The 19,147-nt window shown below is 42.4% G+C and overlaps 1 protein-coding gene across 1 annotated transcript; it reads right to left on the reverse strand.

The window, feature by feature from the left end:
• Positions 1-252: 252 nt before the first annotated feature.
• On the reverse strand, positions 253-18,844 carry LOC133642171 (cyclin-dependent kinase 5 activator 1-like). Its single transcript, XM_062036238.1, has 3 exons — positions 18,742-18,844; positions 6,509-7,078; positions 253-3,374 (listed from the first exon to the last, which is right to left on the reverse strand). The coding sequence occupies exons 2-3, from the start codon at positions 7,016-7,018 to the stop codon at positions 2,883-2,885; spliced, it is 1,002 nt and encodes a 333-aa protein (XP_061892222.1). The 5' UTR covers positions 7,019-7,078; positions 18,742-18,844; the 3' UTR covers positions 253-2,882.
• Between the last annotated feature and the right edge of the window lie 303 nt (positions 18,845-19,147).

Here is a 19,147-nt window from a genome sequence, read left to right on the forward strand (position 1 = left end):
ACACCATCGCATTCTGAGCTCACTGAAACAACGCAGCCTGTAACGTCTTTGTTGACGCCAAATTGGGCCAGAAAAAAATGCAACAGTCCAGGGGTGTCCAAAGTGCGTTATCAACCCGGGGCCCTCTTTTTATTGGCCCTCAAATTATTTCTAAAGTAAAATCTGTTACTAATGAGATTACACCCGCAAAGGTTGAATCGAGGCACTGGACTCTTCTTGTTTGTTGAAGACCAAAAGACTAGTTTCCCTATATAGTAGTGCCTCAACTTACAAGCTGAATTGCTCTTAACTCAAAACGCTTGTACCTCATTGGAGTGAATTGAAATCAATCGAATCGGAAAAACTATACTAGAATAATAGAATGTACTACGAACAACTACAATAGTTGTATGAAGAAATGTAAGAATAATCTACAGAATTGACCTTTTACTTGTATCTCCATGCAGCTTCTTCATATTTTCATGGATAAATGTCCACTAATTGTTTTCGATGATTTATTTGTTCGACCAAATGTATTTCATCCACTTCTTCTTCTCTCACTTTCTTTGTTCCAATGGCTGGAATTGAAGTTATGTCCATATCTAGCTATAAGCTAATGCGAGCGAGTAAGACCAGACGTTTTGGTCCGGATCTTACAGTCTTCACTGTGGCGTTCGCCATGCCAACTAATCCCAGCAGGAACAAGACATTGAAACAACGTCGAGAACTTGTTGAATTAGGTCCTGTTGTTGAGCAACTCAAACGTAACGTTGAAACAACATGCTTGTTGGCGACGTTTAATCAATGTTGGGTTCTGACGTTGATGTGACCGTTGAAGTTTGGTCGTTTTGCCAACCAAAATTCTACAACACGAATACAACGTTGAAACAACATGCTTTTTGATGACGTTTAATCAATGTTGGGTTCTGCCGTTGATTTGACCGTTGAATTTTGGTCATTGATTGATTGATTGAAACTTTTATTAGTAGATTGCACAGTTCAGTACATATTCCGTACAATTGACCACTAAATGGTAACGCCCGAATACGTTTTTTAACTTGTTTAAGTCGGGGTCCACGTAATCAATTCATGGTAATAAGTCATTTTACCAACCAAGTTCTACAACACAAATACAACGTTTAATCAATGTTGGGTTTTGACGTTGATTTGACCGTTGAATTTCGGCCATTTTACCAGTTAAAATTCTACAACACAAATACAACGTTTAATCTATGTTGGGTTTTGACGTTGATGTGACTGTTAAATTTTGGTCATTTTACCAACCAAAATTCTACAACACAAATGCAACGTTGAAACAACAGGCTTTTTGTCAACGTTTAGTCAATGTTGGGTTTTGACGTTGATGTGACCGTTGAATTTTGGTCATTTTACCAACCAAAATTCTACAACACGAATACAACGTTTAATCAAAATTGGGTTTTGACGTTGATGTGACCGTCGAATTTTGGTCATTTTACCAACCAAAATTCTACAACACAAATGCAACGTTGAAACAACATGCTTTTTGACAACGTTTAATCAATGTTGGACTCTGACGTTGATTGACCGTTGAATTTCGGTCATTTTACCAACCAAAGTTCCACAACATAAATACAACGTTTAATCAATGTTGGGTTTTGACGTAGATTTGACCGTTGAATTTTGGTAATTTTACCAACCAAAATTCTACAACACGAATACAACGTTGAAACAACATGCTTTTTGATGACGTTTAATCAATGTTGGGTTCTGACGTTTATGTGACCGTTGAAGTTTGGCCGTTTTGCCAACCAAAATTCTACAACACAAATACAACGTTGAAACAACATGCTTTTTGGCAACGTTTCATCAATGTTGTGTTTTGACGTTGATTTGACCGTTGAATTTCGGTCATTTTACCAACCAAAATTCTACAACACAAATACAACGTTTAATCAATGTTGGGTTCTGACGTTGATTTGACCGTTGAATTTTGGTAATTTTACCAACCAAAATTCTACAACACGAATACAACGTTGAAACAACATGCTTTTTGATGACGTTTAATCAATGTTGGGTTCTGGCGTTGATTTGACCGTTGAATTTTGGTCGTTTTACCAACCAAAATTCTACAACACAAATACAACGTTGAAACAAAAGGCTTTTTGGGGACGTTTATTCAACGTCAGGTTGTGATGTTAATTGGACCATCGGATTTTGGTCATTCCCCAACCAACAACGTGGATCCAACGTTGGACATCAACGTCGTCTCAATTTACGGATGCGACTATTTTGCAACGTTGTTTCAAAGTCCGTTTGAAAGGACATGTACGTATAATCGACGTCGTATCAATGTCTTGTGCCTGCTGGGTTGGCGGGGAGGCTTGTAACTCAAGTTTTAACTTGCAATTTAAAGCATAGCAAGTAGCCGAGAGACGGCTCTTATCTCAGAAACACACTTAAGTCGAGGTACCGGTGTTTATGTCCAAGGCAAGTGTGGTCACAATCGGGGTGTTGTTGGAGAAACGAGTCGTTCGATTCAAGGTGGACGAAAGTAGATGGCGCGATTTTCTCCAGATTCAACTTTTGCGGACTACCTTGACCCTGGATGACTGACAATCTAGGTATTACACTCATGAGTCCCTTGTTCAGGTTAGTTTTAGCAACTTTTATGTACAAAACGTATCAGTTGATGGAACAATCTGGACACCCCTGACTGAGTCGGTGTACGATCTTACCTGTAGTCTTCACAGACTAATTAAATCCACTTAGCAGATAATGTTTGATCTTTTTTTGTCAATAATAATAAGTGCTGCCATTGTGTCAGAAGCATAAAACATTAGAGACGCCAGACAACACCACTGTTTCAAAGTAGTCCGGACATATTAACACCCTCGATCCGTTCTTCTAACTCCCACTTGGTTTTACCGATCAAGGCCTATAAAGAGTTTGGTCTTCTCCTCTTCTTTCTTGCTCTCATTCTTCAGGTCGGCAAACACCTGGGTGAAGAAGTGCGGGTCGGTGTTGATCTGGAGCATCTTGCCGCTCATGCGGTTGATGATCTCCAGGCAGCGGTCCCAGAAGGCCTCCTTCTCGGCCTCGACCAAGAAGGGCTTGAGCGGGTAGGAGATCTCGTTGCCCATGTAGGAATAGGACAGGTAGAGGCATGTGAGCAGCGACGCCTGCAGCTCGCGCTCCGAGGCTACCTCGGAGGAGACCACGTCGCGGCACAGCATGTAGAGGAAGACCACGTTGGCGGGGGTGATGAAGCCCTGGTCCTGCCAGCCCTGAAGGAGGAGGGAACGGTCCACGCTGCGCAGCCACAGGACCGGGTCGGTGGGAGAGAGACGCTTCAGTCGGTAGCAGCGGCGGCACAGGAATTCGCCCAGGCTGCGCATCAGTTCGCTGGTAGAGGCCTGAGGTGCACAAAAAGGCTTCAGAAAGTCAGAAGAGACCGCAAAGATCTAGGAATTGGTGAAGGATTATGAAGACCATGGTAACCGGGGATGTAATTGGGGTGGCATGCTCCCTGCACTTTTTAGCAAATGCAGTTTTCTTGGTATTGAATGCTAACGTGACAATGATTGACAGTATGAAACAGCTGACCAATCAGCAGTTAGATGCACCGACGGGCAGTTGAATGCCGGTGGAGGGACGAGTTGGCCTCCAACCAGCAATACAAACCTCAAGAAAGTAAAATAAAGAAAATTAAAGGGCCCTCAGACCCCCGTGCAACTCGGGATTGACGCAAGTCGATGGATGCGGCCACGTCCTTCCCAATGTCCCGACCCGCCATCAAAAAATCAGGATTATCGGAGCATGTGGAAAGAAGTTGTGACTATTATCATTTTCCGCCACAAGGGGGCAATATTGGTGTTGATATCAATGTCTAATGTTCCGACCTCAAAGGTTTATATCCTTTTGGAAGGAGACGTGATCATTTAAAGTCAAGTAATGACAGTTTGGTGGTTGATGGCGAGTGGGTACTAAAAGGTACTTACCCATCCAGAACGTCAAGGTGTCATCATAGTTGATCAAATTATTTTCAAGATCTGAGCCGAATTGTAAATATTGAAGGTTTTGTGACGAGCCATCAAATTAAAGTTTGGCACAATGCCACGCCCACATCTTATGACGTGACGCAATTTATCACTGCCCATCAGTTCAGTATCTGTCATTTTAACCACAACTAATTTGGTCAAAGTCCCTAGGAGGAGTTCCATAAAGTACGGCCCCTGTTTTTGGCCTAAAAATGGCCTGCGGAAACCAAAATGGTGGACTTCCTGTTGTTTTTCTAATATGGGTTCTTGAGGCTTTTACGTGGTAGACATCTACAGTGAGTTTCTTGAAGGACATCTGGTGGCAGGGACATTTTTTTCTAATTTTCAAGAAAATTAGAAAAAATTGGAGAGTAAATTTTGAAATTTCGTGTTCGGGCCCCCAAATATAGGGAATGTTTTGACGGACCTGACTCTTGTCAAGTGCTTTAAAAATGCCATCGAAATGGGAAAATAATATTACATTTCTTTATATATATTTCTCCATCAATCCATCCATTTTCTACCGCTTGTCCCGCGGGGGGATGCTCGAGCCTAGAAGTATTTTTCAAGAGGGCCCGAACGAGTCAATTTTGAAATTTCGTGTTCGGGTCCCCAAATTTATATATAATGTTTTGACGGTAAAGTACGAGCCCTGTTTTTGGCCTAAAAAACATATATATCCGTTAGGTCAGGAAAAAACACAGTGGGTATTTCATCCCATTCCATGCTCTTCAGAAAAAATCCCCTGAAGAGCAGGGAAACCTGCGAAACAGGCTTGAGTTTATTTCGAACATGCAAGCATACAACATGATACATCACAATTTCCAGTTTCTCTTTTCAACATGTTCGAAAAGGAGTTGGAAGAAGCAGAGCTTATTTAATACTACCCCGTTTTCTTTTACATAACAGTTTCTAAAACTTTTGTTCACTTCCTGTTCTCAATTTATCCACAATATACTCCATAAGTAATCACAATAAAAATAAATGAATAAATAATAATTGGTGAAGTAAGTTACATTTCATCCCTACACTGCTTGTAGGGATGAAATAGCCTCTGTGTTTTTTCCTGACCACGTATATTCCGCTCTACCCCGGTATTGAGAACTGTATAATGGATAAACCACAGAAACCTTGACTATATATATATACTGTATATATACATGTGTGTATGTATATATGTATGTATATATGTATGTATATATGCATATATATGTATGTGTATACTGTATATATGTATATACATGTATATATACATATATATATCAATATATATATGTATGTATATATGTATATATGTATGTATATATATGTATATATGCATATATATGTATGTGTATGCATATATATATGTATATATATATATATATATATATATATATATATATATATATATATATATATATATATATATATATATATATATATATATATATATATATATATATATATATATATATATATATATATATATATATATATATATATTTATATATAGTCAAGGTTTCTGTGGTTTATCCGTTATACAGTGCTCAATACCGGGGTAGAGCGGAATATACGTGGTCAGGAAAAAACACAGAGCCTATGTATATATATATATAGATTTTTATATATATATATATATACTTCTAGGCCTCAGCACCCCCTGCGGGACAAGCGGTAGAAAATGGATGGATGGATGGATATATATTGTCACACCGCGGTGAGGGATGTCTTGTCTTGGTTTTTTCTGTCTTGTGAATTGCATGTTTTAGTTTGAAAAGTAACTCTCCTCTTGTTTCAGGTCACTTGCCCTTCCTTTTGTGTCATCAGTCTGACGCCATCCCGGATCCCTGATTGTTTCTACCTGTTCCCCATTACCCTCATGTGTCTTACTGTATATTGATATATAATGTAGGAACCAGAATATTAATAACAGAAAGAAACAACCCTTTTGTGTGAATGAGTGTGAATGGGGGAGGGAGGTTTTTTGGGCTGGTGCACTAATTGTAAGTGTATCTTGTTTTTATGTTGATTTAATAAAAAAAAGAAAAAACCGATACAGATAATGAAAAAAAACGATACTGATAATTTCCGATATTACAGGCCGATATTATCGGACATATCTAATATATATATATATATATATATATATATATATATATATATATATATATATATATATATATATATATATATATATATATATATATATACCGTATAAATATATATATATATATATATATATATATATATATATATATATACAGTATGTGTGTGTGTGTGTGTGTGTGTGTGTGTGTGTGTGTGTGTGTGTGTGTGTGTACAGTATGTATATATAAGTTAGTTGTAATTAACTATAAATTTAGGATTGTCAAGTTACAGCACGTAGTTTTATTGTATTTAACCGTAAATTCACAGCTCTGCAGTAACAGTAAATTGCTTTTGTTATGTCAAAGAAATAGAATTATTATTGACATTTCAACAATATGACAAGTGACAACATTGTTACTAAAGTAAGCAGGTGAGGTTACCTGGACAATGACACGCTTTGGTGTGCCGACCGCAGTCGAAGTCTGGATCCCGCAGCCTGTTAGGGAATTCTTTTTGGCAGCTACTGTAGCTACATTGATGAGGGTCTTGGAGGTGGGCAGGTGGGAAGAGGTAGTCGTGGTGATGGCCGAGGGATCCTGGCCGGAAGCGTAAGAGGAGAGGTTGGCGCAGGACTGGGACTTCTTCAGCTTCAAACTGTTGGACTCAGAGGCCACCACGGCGTCCTCGTCTGGAGAGCATCCTTTCCCGCCGTCGCCGGCGTCGGACTGCAGCTTCTTGGAGCCCTTCCTCTTCGCCGACACGGCCACGATGCGTTTCCATGGCAGCACGCTGATGATGGAGGGACGCTTGAGGGACTTGGCGGCGCCGACGGCGGTGTCCTTCGAGTTCTTGCTGTTCTGCACGGCCGTGTAGTGGCCCACCGTGGCCGGGCCGTCCTCGAACAGGGCGGCCTTGCGGTAGCTGGGGGAGAGGGACAGCACGGTACCCATGGTGCCCGGCGAGGGTCGGCGCGGCGTTGGTCAGGAACAGCGAAAGGGAAATCTGTGAATCTGTGAGCAGAGACAAGTCCTGATATATTTCCACAACAAAAGACAAATTATGAACGCGTTATTACTAAGGCACAAAAATAGCAATCCTCCATTTTCCTTCTGAGCTGTGAATCCAGGAATTTTCCCTGCATCCATTGTGACTCACGGACGCCCCAGTTGCCATGACAACGGAGCAGTTTCCATCCCCTCCAGATTTAAACAAGCATGCTAAAATGTGTCGATTTTTACAGCGACAGATTGGATTTTTCCACAAGCATTTCGCTCATGTTTGCAAGCGGGGGCTTATGGTGCGTTCCATTGTCTCTGGGAAGTCGGAATTTCCGACCTCCTAGTCGGGACTTCAACTTGAACGCCCCTCGAGGTTCGGATTTTTGCCCCGGAAAGCCGGAGCATGCTCAACGACCCCCAAATTTGTTTCAAAGATGGCTGCTCTGGATGTAAACAATGACATGCGCTTCTATAATATCCCTTATTAGCGCTTCTGATTAGTTTTTGTTGCAATAAGTCAGCCCATATTATTATTATGGGCCTGCTGCAATGCCAGCGCCCGTTCACATGCTGCAAGCAGCAGTGAATGGGCGCTGGCAATGCAAGCAGCCCGTATTATTATTAAGGGCCTGCTGCATTGCCAGCGCCCGTTCACATGCTGCAAGCAGCAGTGAATGGGCGCTGGCAATGCAAGAAGCCCGTATTATTATTAAGGGCCTGCTGCAATGCCAGCGCCCGTTCACATGCTGCAAGCAACAGTGAATGGGCGCTGGCAATGCAAGAAGCCCGTATTATTATTAAGGGCCTGCTGCATTGCCAGCGCCCGTTCACATGCTGCAAGCAGCAGTGAATGGGCGCTGGCAATGCAAGCAGCCCGTATTATTATTATGGGCCTGCTGCATTGCCAGCGCCCGTTCACATGCTGCAAGCAGCAGTGAATGGGCGCTGGCAATGCAAGAAGCCCGTATTATTATTAAGGGCCTGCTGCAATGCCAGCGCCCGTTCACATGCTGCAAGCAACAGTGAATGGGCGCTGGCAATGCAAGAAGCCCGTATTATTATTAAGGGCCTGCTGCATTGCCAGCGCCCGTTCACATGCTGCAAGCAGCAGTGAATGGGCGCTGGCAATGCAAGCAGCCCGTATTGTTATTAAGGGCCTGCTGCATTGCCAGCGCCCGTTCACATGCTGCAAGCAACAGTGAATGGGCGCTGGCAATGCAAGCAGCCCGTATTATTATTAAGGGCCTGCTGCAATGCCAGCGCCCGTTCACATGCTGCAAGCAGCAGTGAATGGGCGCTGGCAATACAAGCAGCCCGTATTATTATTATGGGCCTGCTGCAATGCCAGCGCCCGTTCACATGCTGCAAGCAGCAGTGAATGGGCGCTGGCAATGCAAGCAGCCCGTATTATTATTAAGGGCCTGCTGCAATGCCAGCGTCCGTTCACATGCTGCAAGCAGCAGTGATTGGGCGCTGGCAATGCAAGCAGCCCGTATTATTATTAAGGGCCTGCTGCAATGCCAGCGCCCGTTCACATGCTGCAAGCAGCAGTGAATGGGCGCTGGCAATGCAAGCAGCCCGTATTATTATTAAGGGCCTGCGGCAATGCCAGCGCCCGTTCACATGCTGCAAGCAGCAGTGAATGGGCGCTGGAAATGCAAGCAGCCCGTATTATTATTAAGGGCCTGCTGCAATGCCAGCGCCCGTTCACATGCTGCAAGCAGCAGTGAATGGGCGCTGGCAATGCAAGCAGCCCGTATTATTATTAAGGGCCTGCTGCAATGCCAGCGTCCGTTCACATGCTGCAAGCAGCAGTGATTGGGCGCTGGCAATGCAAGCAGCCCGTATTATTATTAAGGGCCTGCTGCATTGCCAGCGCCCGTTCACATGCTGCAAGCAGCAGTGAATGGGCGCTGGCAATACAAGCAGCCCGTATTATTATTATGGGCCTGCTGCAATGCCAGCGCCCGTTCACATGCTGCAAGCAGCAGTGAATGGGCGCTGGCAATGCAAGCAGCCCGTATTATTATTAAGGGCCTGCTGCAATGCCAGCGTCCGTTCACATGCTGCAAGCAGCAGTGATTGGGCGCTGGCAATGCAAGCAGCCCGTATTATTATTAAGGGCCTGCTGCAATGCCAGCGCCCGTTCACATGCTGCAAGCAGCAGTGAATGGGCGCTGGCAATGCAAGCAGCCCGTATTATTATTAAGGGCCTGCTGCAATGCCAGCGCCCGTTCACATGCTGCAAGCAGCAGTGAATGGGCGCTGGCAATGCAAGCAGCCCGTATTATTATTAAGGGCCTGCTGCATTGCCAGCGCCCGTTCACATGCTGCAAGCAGCAGTGAATGGGCGCTGGCAATGCAAGCAGCCCGTATTATTATTATGGGCCTGCTGCAATGCCAGCGCCCGTTCACATGCTGCAAGCAGCAGTGAATGGGCGCTGGCAATGCAAGCAGCCCGTATAATTATTATGGGCCTGCTGCAATGCCAGTGCCCGTTCACATGCTGCAAGCAGCAGTGAATGGGCGCTGGCAATGCAAGCAGCCCGTATTATTATTAAGGGCCTGCTGCAATGCCAGCGCCCATTCACATGCTGCAAGCAGCCCATATTATTATTGCACATACTTCCAACTTTATTATTCTTGTTCCGCACGTTTCTCTTACACGTAACACGAGACGAACCGGCCAACGAACCCCCCACATATGCTATACCCTCGAAAAGGGGCTGTTCGCGCCGATGGCGGTACTTTAAATTGGGACCATTTCGTGCTACCATGGTAAACGCTATTCACAAATAAACGGAAAAAATGGGCCACTAGAATGGGTACGCACCTTTTATAATGGCGGATATTTCCAGCAGAACGCGCCAAAAAGGCAAGATTACCTCCTTTTGTAGCTCAGCCGTACTTTCACGTAGCACTCTATGTGACACTTGTTAACTGTTAGCATGTTAATGTTAGCATGCTAGCATGTTACCATTAGGTTGCTATAATTCTTAGCTACTTTTGCGACTGTTTAGCCAAGTCATATAACTTGGTATGTGACACTTGTTAACTGTTAGCATGCAAACAATAGCATGCTAGCAAGCTCACTTAGGCTTGCTAACTTTTTCCTCTATTTTTACACTTTTTTTCAAATTTCCGCAGCCATATACCTTTGAGTCGTGTAACTTGGTATATGAAACATGCTGATTGTTATCATGCTATCGTTAGCACACATGCTAAGTGTTAGCATTTTTATGTTAACATGCTACTGTTTTAGGCTTGCTCTGTGGCTCTTTTTGTACAGTTACACCTAAAACTCACAAATTCAGACACTCGGCACCATCTAATAAGTATGGCGGCTTCCGGCCAGAGGTCCAGGGCACAGATAGCAGGCCCATCAAAATTTCCGCGGGAATTTTCTAGTTTCATGTACGCTGTACCGCTATATCGCTACGTCATCTCATGTATTTTCTTGTTGAAAAAACACATGAAGTGCTTGTCACGTTGGCTTACAATTTCAGAGCATTATTAATGTGGCCCGCTACATCATTTTATGTGGTCCGCCACGTTATTTATGTGGCCCGCTACATTATTTTGAATGGCAAGCCACATTATTTACGTAGTGCACCACTTCATCTTAAATGTTTTTGGTTGTGATCAGAAATATAGACTTAAACAACTGGGTTTCATGTTGGCTTACGATTTCAAAGCATTAACAATGTGGCCCGCCACATCATTTTATGTGGTCCACCACAATATTAATGTGATCTGCCACTTCATTTATGCGGCCTGCCACGTCATTTTATAAGACTTGCCATTTCATTTATGTGGCCATTCACATTATTTTTTTGTGGTCCACCACTTTATTTTGTGGTCCGCCACATCATTTAATGTGGTACGCCACATAATTTCATGTGGTCCACTGCATCATTTAAAATGGCTTGCCAATTCATTTATGTGGCCCGCCACATCATTTTATGTGGTCCACCGCATCATTTTAAATGGCTTGTCAATTCATTTCTGTGGCCCGCCACATCATTTTATGTGGTCCACCACTTTATTTACGTGGCCCGCCACTTCATATATATGTGGCCTGCCATAACATTTATGTGACCCGCCACATAATTTTAAGTGTTTTTGGTGGGAAATATGAAATACAAACTTAAATAACTGGTTTTCACATTGGCTTACGATTTCAAAGCATTAACAATGTGGCCCGCCACATCATTTCAATTTGTATGGCCTGCCACATAATTTTAAAAGGCTTGCCATTTCATTTATGTGGCCCGCCACATCGTTTTATGTGGCCCGCCGCATCATTTTATGTGGCCCGCCGCATCAATTTAAATGGCTTACCAATTCCTTTATGTGGCCCGCCAAATCATTTTATGTGGTCTACCACTTTATTTATGTGGCCCGCCACATTATTTTATGTGGTCCGCCACATCATTTTATGTGGTCTGCCACTTCATTTACGGGCCTGCCTCATCATTTTATGTGGTCCACCACATTATTTTATGTGGTCCGCCACATCATTTTATGTGGTCTGCCACTTCATTTACATGGCCCGCCTCATCATTTTATGTGGTCCGCCACATAATTTTATGTGGTCTGCCACTTCATTTATGTGGACCGCCTCATCATTTTATGTGGTCCGCCACATCATTTTATGTGGTCCGCCACTTCATTTACGTGGCCCGCCTCATCATTTTACGTGGTCCGCCACATCATTTTATGTGGTCTACCACTTTATTTATGTGGCCCGCCACATTATTTTATGTGGTCCGCCACATCATTTTATGTGGTCTGCCACTTCATTTACGGGCCTGCCTCATCATTTTATGTGGTCCACCACATTATTTTATGTGGTCCGCCACTTCATTTTATGTGGTCTGCCACTTCATTTACGTGGCCCGCCTCATCATTTTATGTGGTCCGCCACTTCATTTTATGTGGTCTGCCACTTCATTTACGTGGCCCGCCTCATCATTTTATGTGGTCCGCCACATCATTTTATGTGGTCTGCCACTTCATTTACATGGCCCGCCTCATCATTTTATGTGGTCCGCCACATCATTTTATGTGGTCTGCCACTTCATTTACGTGGCCCGCCTCATCATTTTATGTGGTCCGCCACATCATTTTATGTGGTCTGCCACTTCATTTACGTGGCCCGCCTCATCATTTTAGGTGGTCCGCCACATCATTTTATGTGGTCCACCACTTTATTTACGTGGCCCGCCATTTCATTTATGTGGGCCGCAACATCATTTAAAGTGGCCCGCCACATCATTTTAAGTGTTTTTTGTTGTAATAAGAAATAAAAACTTAAATAACTGGTTTTCACATCGGCTTACGATTTCAAAGCATTAACAATGTGGCCCGCCACATTATTTTATGTGGTCCACCACAATATTAATGTGATCTGCCACTTCATTTATGTGGCCTGCCATATAATTTTAAAAGGCTTGCCATTTAATTTATGTGGCCCGCCACATAATTTGATGTGGTCCGCCACATCATTTTATGTGGTCCGCCACTTTATTTTATGTGGTCCACCACTTCATTTATGTGGCCCGCCACATCATTTTATGTGGTCCACTACTTTATTTACATGGCCCGCCATTTCATTTATGTGGGCCGCCACATCATTTTAAGTGTTTTTTTTTGTAATAAGAAATAAAAACTTAAATAACTGGTTTTCACATCGGCTTACGATTTCAAAGCATTAACAATGTGGCCCGCCACATCATTTAAATTGGCCCGCCACATTATTATAAATGTTTTATTCTGTGATAACAAATAAAGACTTAAATAACTGGTTTTCACGTTGGCTTGTCATATCACTTAAGTTGGCCCGCCACATCATTTTAAGTGTTTTTGGCTATAATAAGAAATAAAAATTTAAATAACTGGTTTCAAAGCATTAACAATGTTGCCCGCCACATTATTTTATGTGGTCTGCCACATCATTTTAAACGGCTTACCACATCATTTGTGTGGCCCGTATATACAGTATATATAGAGTACTTAGAGTTTGCTAAGTATAAAAATGAGCTGAAATCCTTGAATAAAAAAAGCTGCTGTTCTAAATGTGTCCACTGGATGTCGCTATAGCAATTCTTTGTATCTTTCTGGATGATGCTACATATGTACAAAATAAACCACATGATGTTAGTACAACAGTTGAGGAAAATTAGTAAACTACATAAATACCACCCTGTAATTTGATTTTGATATCGTTTTTTTATCTTGATAGATTAAAAATCAACACCAATTAGAGCATTTTGAAAGATGCCGGACTAAATTCCACCTGTTTGACCGATGAACATTATCACACCATTTATTCAGAACCTATAAATAACGACAAATGAAGATAGAATACTATTAACCGCAACATGTGAGTGTAAAAAAACCCAATATTATTAAGCTTAACGGGCCGCGTTAAAAATGGAATGGAATTCTCAATTTTTTTACTGAATGAGTCACCCAGAATGTACATGAAAATAAAGAATGTGGGATTCACAATATTAACTATGAAGGATAAAACACTGAATATTGACAACATATGAACGTCACACCCCCTCTCTATCCACATATTTTACAATCAACAAAAATGCAACAAAGACAGCGAAATATGAATGCGAAGGGTAAAAAAAAACAACCTACAATCTGATATATCTGATATATTACTAAACTTTATTTTAAGTCTGTCCCGGACACCCGCATTTCAGGCCACCCACACTGCTTGGTGCCTGGTCTGAGCTGCTGGGACTTACATGACCATAGTAACTAATTAGATGACCATAGTAACTAATGACATGACCATAGAAACTAATTAGATGACCATAGTAACTAATTAGATGACCATAGTAACTAATTAGATTACCATAGTAACTAATTAGATGACCATAGTAACTAGTATAGAATGCAAAAGAGCAAATTACAACCATTGAAATACTTTGTATAGTTCAAGGCCAGACCTGGGCAAATTAAGGCCCAGGGGGCCACAAGTGTCTCGTTAAACTTTTCAATCAATATTCAGTATTTTATCGTTATTTTTATGTACATTCTGGGTGTCTCATTCAGTAAAAAAATTTAAAATTCCATTCCGTTTTTTAAGGCGGTCTGTCATAACGTTTTTAGCGTTCAATCAGACATTATTGTGAGGTTTTGTATTAGTGTTTCTAAAAATAGATACACCGGCCCCCAGATACATTTTTTTCTCTAACTTTGGCCCCCCGAGTCAAAATAACTGCCCAGGGCTGTTGAAGACTGACAGTCATTTGAAAACATCACTGCACATTATACTGGCAGCTACAGTTTCCATCTTAAAGAGCTAAAAAAATTATTTGGTAATGTCCGGCGGGCCAGACAAATTGAGGTCCCAAGGCCTTAATTTGCCCAGGTCTGGCCTTGAACTATACAAAGTATTTCCATGGTTGGAATCCACGCTTTTACATGATATACTAGTTACTATGGTCATCTAATTAGTTACTATGGTCATCTAATTAGTTTCTATGGTCATCTAAGTCACAGCAGCTCAGACCAGGCACCAAGCAGTGTGGGTGGGGAGCGTTTCCACAGAGTGTTTCCAGAGCGGCCAGCCTGAAATGCGGGTGTCAGGGACAGACATGACTGAGATTTTTACAACAAAGTTCTAAAGTTTAGTGATATATCAGATATATCAGATTGTAGCTGGGCTTTTTTTTTTTTTTACCTTTTGCGTCCATATTTCATTGTTTGTTGCATTTTTGTTGATTGTAAAATATGTGGCTGGAGAGGGGGTGTGACGTTCATATGTTGTCAATATTCAGTGTTTTATCCATCATAGTTAATATTGTAAATCCCACATTCTTTATTTTCATGTACATTCTGGGTGTCTCATTCAGTCAAAAAAATTTAAAATTCCATTCCGTTTTTTTAAGGCAGTCTGTCATAACGTTTTTAGCGTTCAATCAGACATTATTGTGAGGTTTTATATTAGTGTTCCTAAAAATATACACATTAGATAGACACATTTTTTTCTCTAAATTTGGCCCCTAATGTCAGGCTTGTGACTGACAGTGTAGTTATGTTTTGGTTTTTCCTCTGTGTTTGTTTTATTTCCTGTCAGCACTCTTATTTTGGTTCCGGTTCCTGCCCGTCTCCCTGAGCGGGTCTTTCCCTCACCTGTCCCTGATTAGCAGTCTGGCACACCTGGTGGCAATTGCCAATCAGGCTACTATATATACCTGCCTCACCCTCCAGTCAGAGCTGGAGTATTGATAGCTGTTTACAGTGTGCTGTCTCCTAGTTCCTGGTTCCTGTTCGCTGTTTCCTGTTTGCCTGTTTCCTGGTTCCTGTGTGCTGTCACCTGTTTTTCTGGTATCCTGTAACCTGTTATCCTGGTTCCTGTGTGCTGTCACCTGTTTTTATGGTATCCTGTAACCTGTTATCCTGGTTCCTGGTTTGTGTTTCCCATACATTTTGGACATTTTCCTGCATCAAGCCTGCCATCACTGCATCTAGGGGTTTGTCACCAACACTTCCTAACACCCGAGTCATAATAATTGCCCAGGCCTGTTCAAGACTTACGGTAATGTGAAAACATCACTGCACATCATAATGGCAGCTACAGTTTCCATCTTAAAGAGCTAAAAAAAATATTTGGGAATGACCGGCGGGCCAGATTGAAAAGCTTAACAGGCCGTATGTGGCCCCCGGTTTGCCCAGGTTTGCTCTTGAACTATACAAAGTATTTCAATGGTTGGAATCTGTGCTTTTGCATGATATACTAGTTACTATGGTCATCTAATTAGTTACTATCGTCATCTAATTAGTTACTATGGTCATCTAAGTCTCAGCAGCTCAGACCAGGCACCAAGCAGAGTGGGTGGGGAGCGTTTCCACAGAGTGTTTTTCAGAGTGGCCAGCCTGAAATGCGGGTGTCAGGGACTGACATGGAAGGAGATTTTTACAACAATGTTCTAAAATGTAGTGATACATCAGATGTATCAGATTGTAGGTGGGCTTTTTTTTTTTACTTTCGCGTACATATTTCAATGTTTGTTGCATTTTTGTTGATTGTAAAATATGTGGCTGGAGAGGGGGTGTGACGTTCATGTGTTGTCAATATTCAGTGTTTTATCCATCATAGTTAATATTGTAAATCCCACATTCTTTATTTTCATGTACGTTCTGGGTGTCTCATTCAGTAAAAAAATGTAAAATTCTATTCCGTTTTTTTAAGGCGGTCTGTCATAACGTTTTTAGCATTTTTGCTAAAAACGTTTTGTATTAGTGTTCCTAAAAATAGATGTACTGGGCCTCCAGACACGTTTTTTTCTCTAAATGTAACCCTCCCGAGTCAAAATAATTGCCCAGGCCTGTTCAAGACTTACGGTCATTTGAAAACATCACATAATGGCAGCTACAGTTTCCATCTTAAATATCTAAAAAAAAAAAAAAGTTTGGGAATGTCCGGCGGGCCAGATTGAAAAGCTTAATTTGGCCTTAATTTGCCCAGGTCTGCCCTAAAGTATTGATTCTAAATCGACTCATTACCCTTAAGAATCGACTCGTTACTTTTAAGAATCGACTCGTTACCCTAAAGAATCGACTCGTTACCCTTAAGAATCGACTCGTTACCCTTAAGAATCGACTCGTTACCCTTAAGAATCGACTTGTTACCCTTAAAGACCTACTGAAACCCACTACTACTTAAATATCAATGATGAAATCTTAACATTGCAACACATGCCAATACGGCCGGGTTAACTTATAAAGTGCAATTTTAAATTTCCCGGGAAACTTCCAGTTGAAAACGTCTATGTGTGATGACGTATGCGCGTGACATCACTCGTTGAAACGGAAGTATTCGGACTCCATTGAATCCAATACAAAAAGCTCTGTTTTCATCGCAAAATTCCACAGTATTCTGGACATCTGTGTTGGTGAATCTTTTGCAATTTGTTTAATGAACAATGAAGACGGCAAAGAAGGAAGTTGTAGGTGGGATCGGTGTATTAGCGGCTGGCTGCAGCAACACAACCAGGAGGACTTTGACTTGGATAGCAGACGCGCTAGCCGACGCTAGCCGACGCTAGCCGACGCTAGCCGACGCTAGCCGACGCTAGCCGACGCTAGCCGACGCTAGCCGCCGACCGCATCGATGATCGGGTGAAGTCCTTCGTCGCTCCGTCGATCGCTGGAACGCAGGTGAGCACGGGTGTTGATGAGCAGATGAGGGCTGGCTGGCGTAGGTGGACAGCTAATGTTTTTAGCATAGCTCTGTGAGGTCCCGTTGCTAAGTTAGCTTCAATGGCTTCATTAGCAACAGCATTGTTGAGCTTCGCCAGGCTGGAAAGCATTAACCGTGTAGTTACATGTCCATGGTTTAATAGTATTGTTGATTTTCTGTCTATCCTTCCAGTCAGGGGTTTATTTATTTTGTTTTTATCTGCAGTTTAGCCCGATGCTATCACGTTAGCTCCGTGGCTAAAGTGCTTCGCCGATGTATTGTCGTGGAGATAAAAGTCACTGTGAATGTCCATTTCGCGTTCTCGACTCTCCTTTCCAAGAGGATATAGTATCCGAGGTGGTTTAAAATACAAATTCGTGATCCACAATAGAAAAAGGAGAGAGTGTGGAATCCAATGAGCCCTTTTACCTAAGTTACGGTCATAGCAAAAAAAACATACGTCCTGCACTGCACTCTAGTCCTTCACTCTCACGTCCCTCATCCACGAATCTTTCATCCTCACTCAAATTAATGGGGTAATCGTCGCTTTCTCGGTCCGAATCGCTCTCGCTGCTGGTGTAAACAATGGGTAAATGTGAGGAGCCCTTCAACCTGTGACGTCACGCTACTTCCTGTACAGGCAAGGCTTTTTTTTAATCAGCGACCAAAAGTTGCGAACTTTATCGTCGATGTTCTCTACTAAATCCTTTCAACAAAAATATGGCAATATCGCAAAATGATCAAGTATGACACATAGAATGGATCTGCTATCCCCGTTTAAATAAAAAAAATTCATTTCAGTAGGCCTTTAAGAATTGACTCGTTACCCTTAAGAATCGACTCGTTACCCTTAAGAATCGACTCGTTACCCTTAAGAATCGACTCGAATCGTGCGGCGCCCAAAGACTCCCAGCCCTAACACACGTACAGAAAACAATGCATCCTATTATCTCTGCCCTGTGTCACTCCCACCTCTCATTTCCAATTCTGATTGACATCCCGCAGGTTTAATCCAGATAGCACCTGTTTATATTTGGCCGGCATTCCTTCACATGATGATTACCCCCCCCCCTGTTTGCCCGGCATGAATCCATGCACCTGCAACACCTCTATGCTAATGGCTTCAGCCCAGACCCGCAGTGCTCATCAGTGTTATATAAGAGCCAAGACAGGCCCAGAGAGAGAGAAATGTGCGCAAGCGTCCATCTTAGCTTCAAAATGGAAGCCCACCTCTTCTTTTTTTTTCTTTTTTTCTCTCAAGCACAAGGCATCCTCAAAATGCTGCACATTTGTACGTAGGTGTGCTTTAAATAGCCACACATATTTGATTCCATTGCTTGTACTGGCAAAAATATGCACGAATATAACCTGGTGGGTGTATGTTGTTATGTATATATGTATATACACACACATATATATATATATATATATTTTATTTATTTTTTGCAAAATGCAACCTTTTTCCTACCTGGCAACTAATCAGCTCTCCTTGCAGGGTCCGTGCATCGCAGAGAAGGAAAACGCGGTCAAATCGGTTTTCCACGCAGCTCCGGTCCGTGCACAGGCCCCCGAACGCAATCCGGGTCCCCCCCCACCTCTCCAGCACCACCAACCCCCCCGCTGCAGGCTAAAGCTTCCTCCCGATCTTCATTTCAAAAACGGGTTTCATGGGGGATTGAAACGCGGTCGGAAAAGGCGAGGCGTGCAGCAGGAAGGTATCTTCCATTCCCAAAAAAAACCAACATCTATACCCACACAATCGCGGTGATGCTCACATCGCGGTCCAAAAAAAAATAAAAAAAAAATGTGCAAAACACAAAGAAAAGCGGGGAGAAAAATGGCCACTGGCGTCCAAATATAGAGACGGGGGAGCT

Source organism: Entelurus aequoreus, linkage group LG25, assembly GCF_033978785.1.
Source record: "Entelurus aequoreus isolate RoL-2023_Sb linkage group LG25, RoL_Eaeq_v1.1, whole genome shotgun sequence".
NCBI lineage: Eukaryota > Metazoa > Chordata > Actinopteri > Syngnathiformes > Syngnathidae > Entelurus > Entelurus aequoreus.

Coding starts and splice junctions, on each gene's coding strand:
- LOC133642171 (XM_062036238.1), bottom strand. CDS start 7,018: ATGGGTACCGTGCTGTCCCTCTCCCCCAGCTACCGCAAGGCCGCCCTG. Junction 3,375..6,508: donor CAAAGCGTGTCATTGTCCAG/GTAACCTCACCT, acceptor TGTGCACCTCAG/GCCTCTACCAGCGAACTGAT.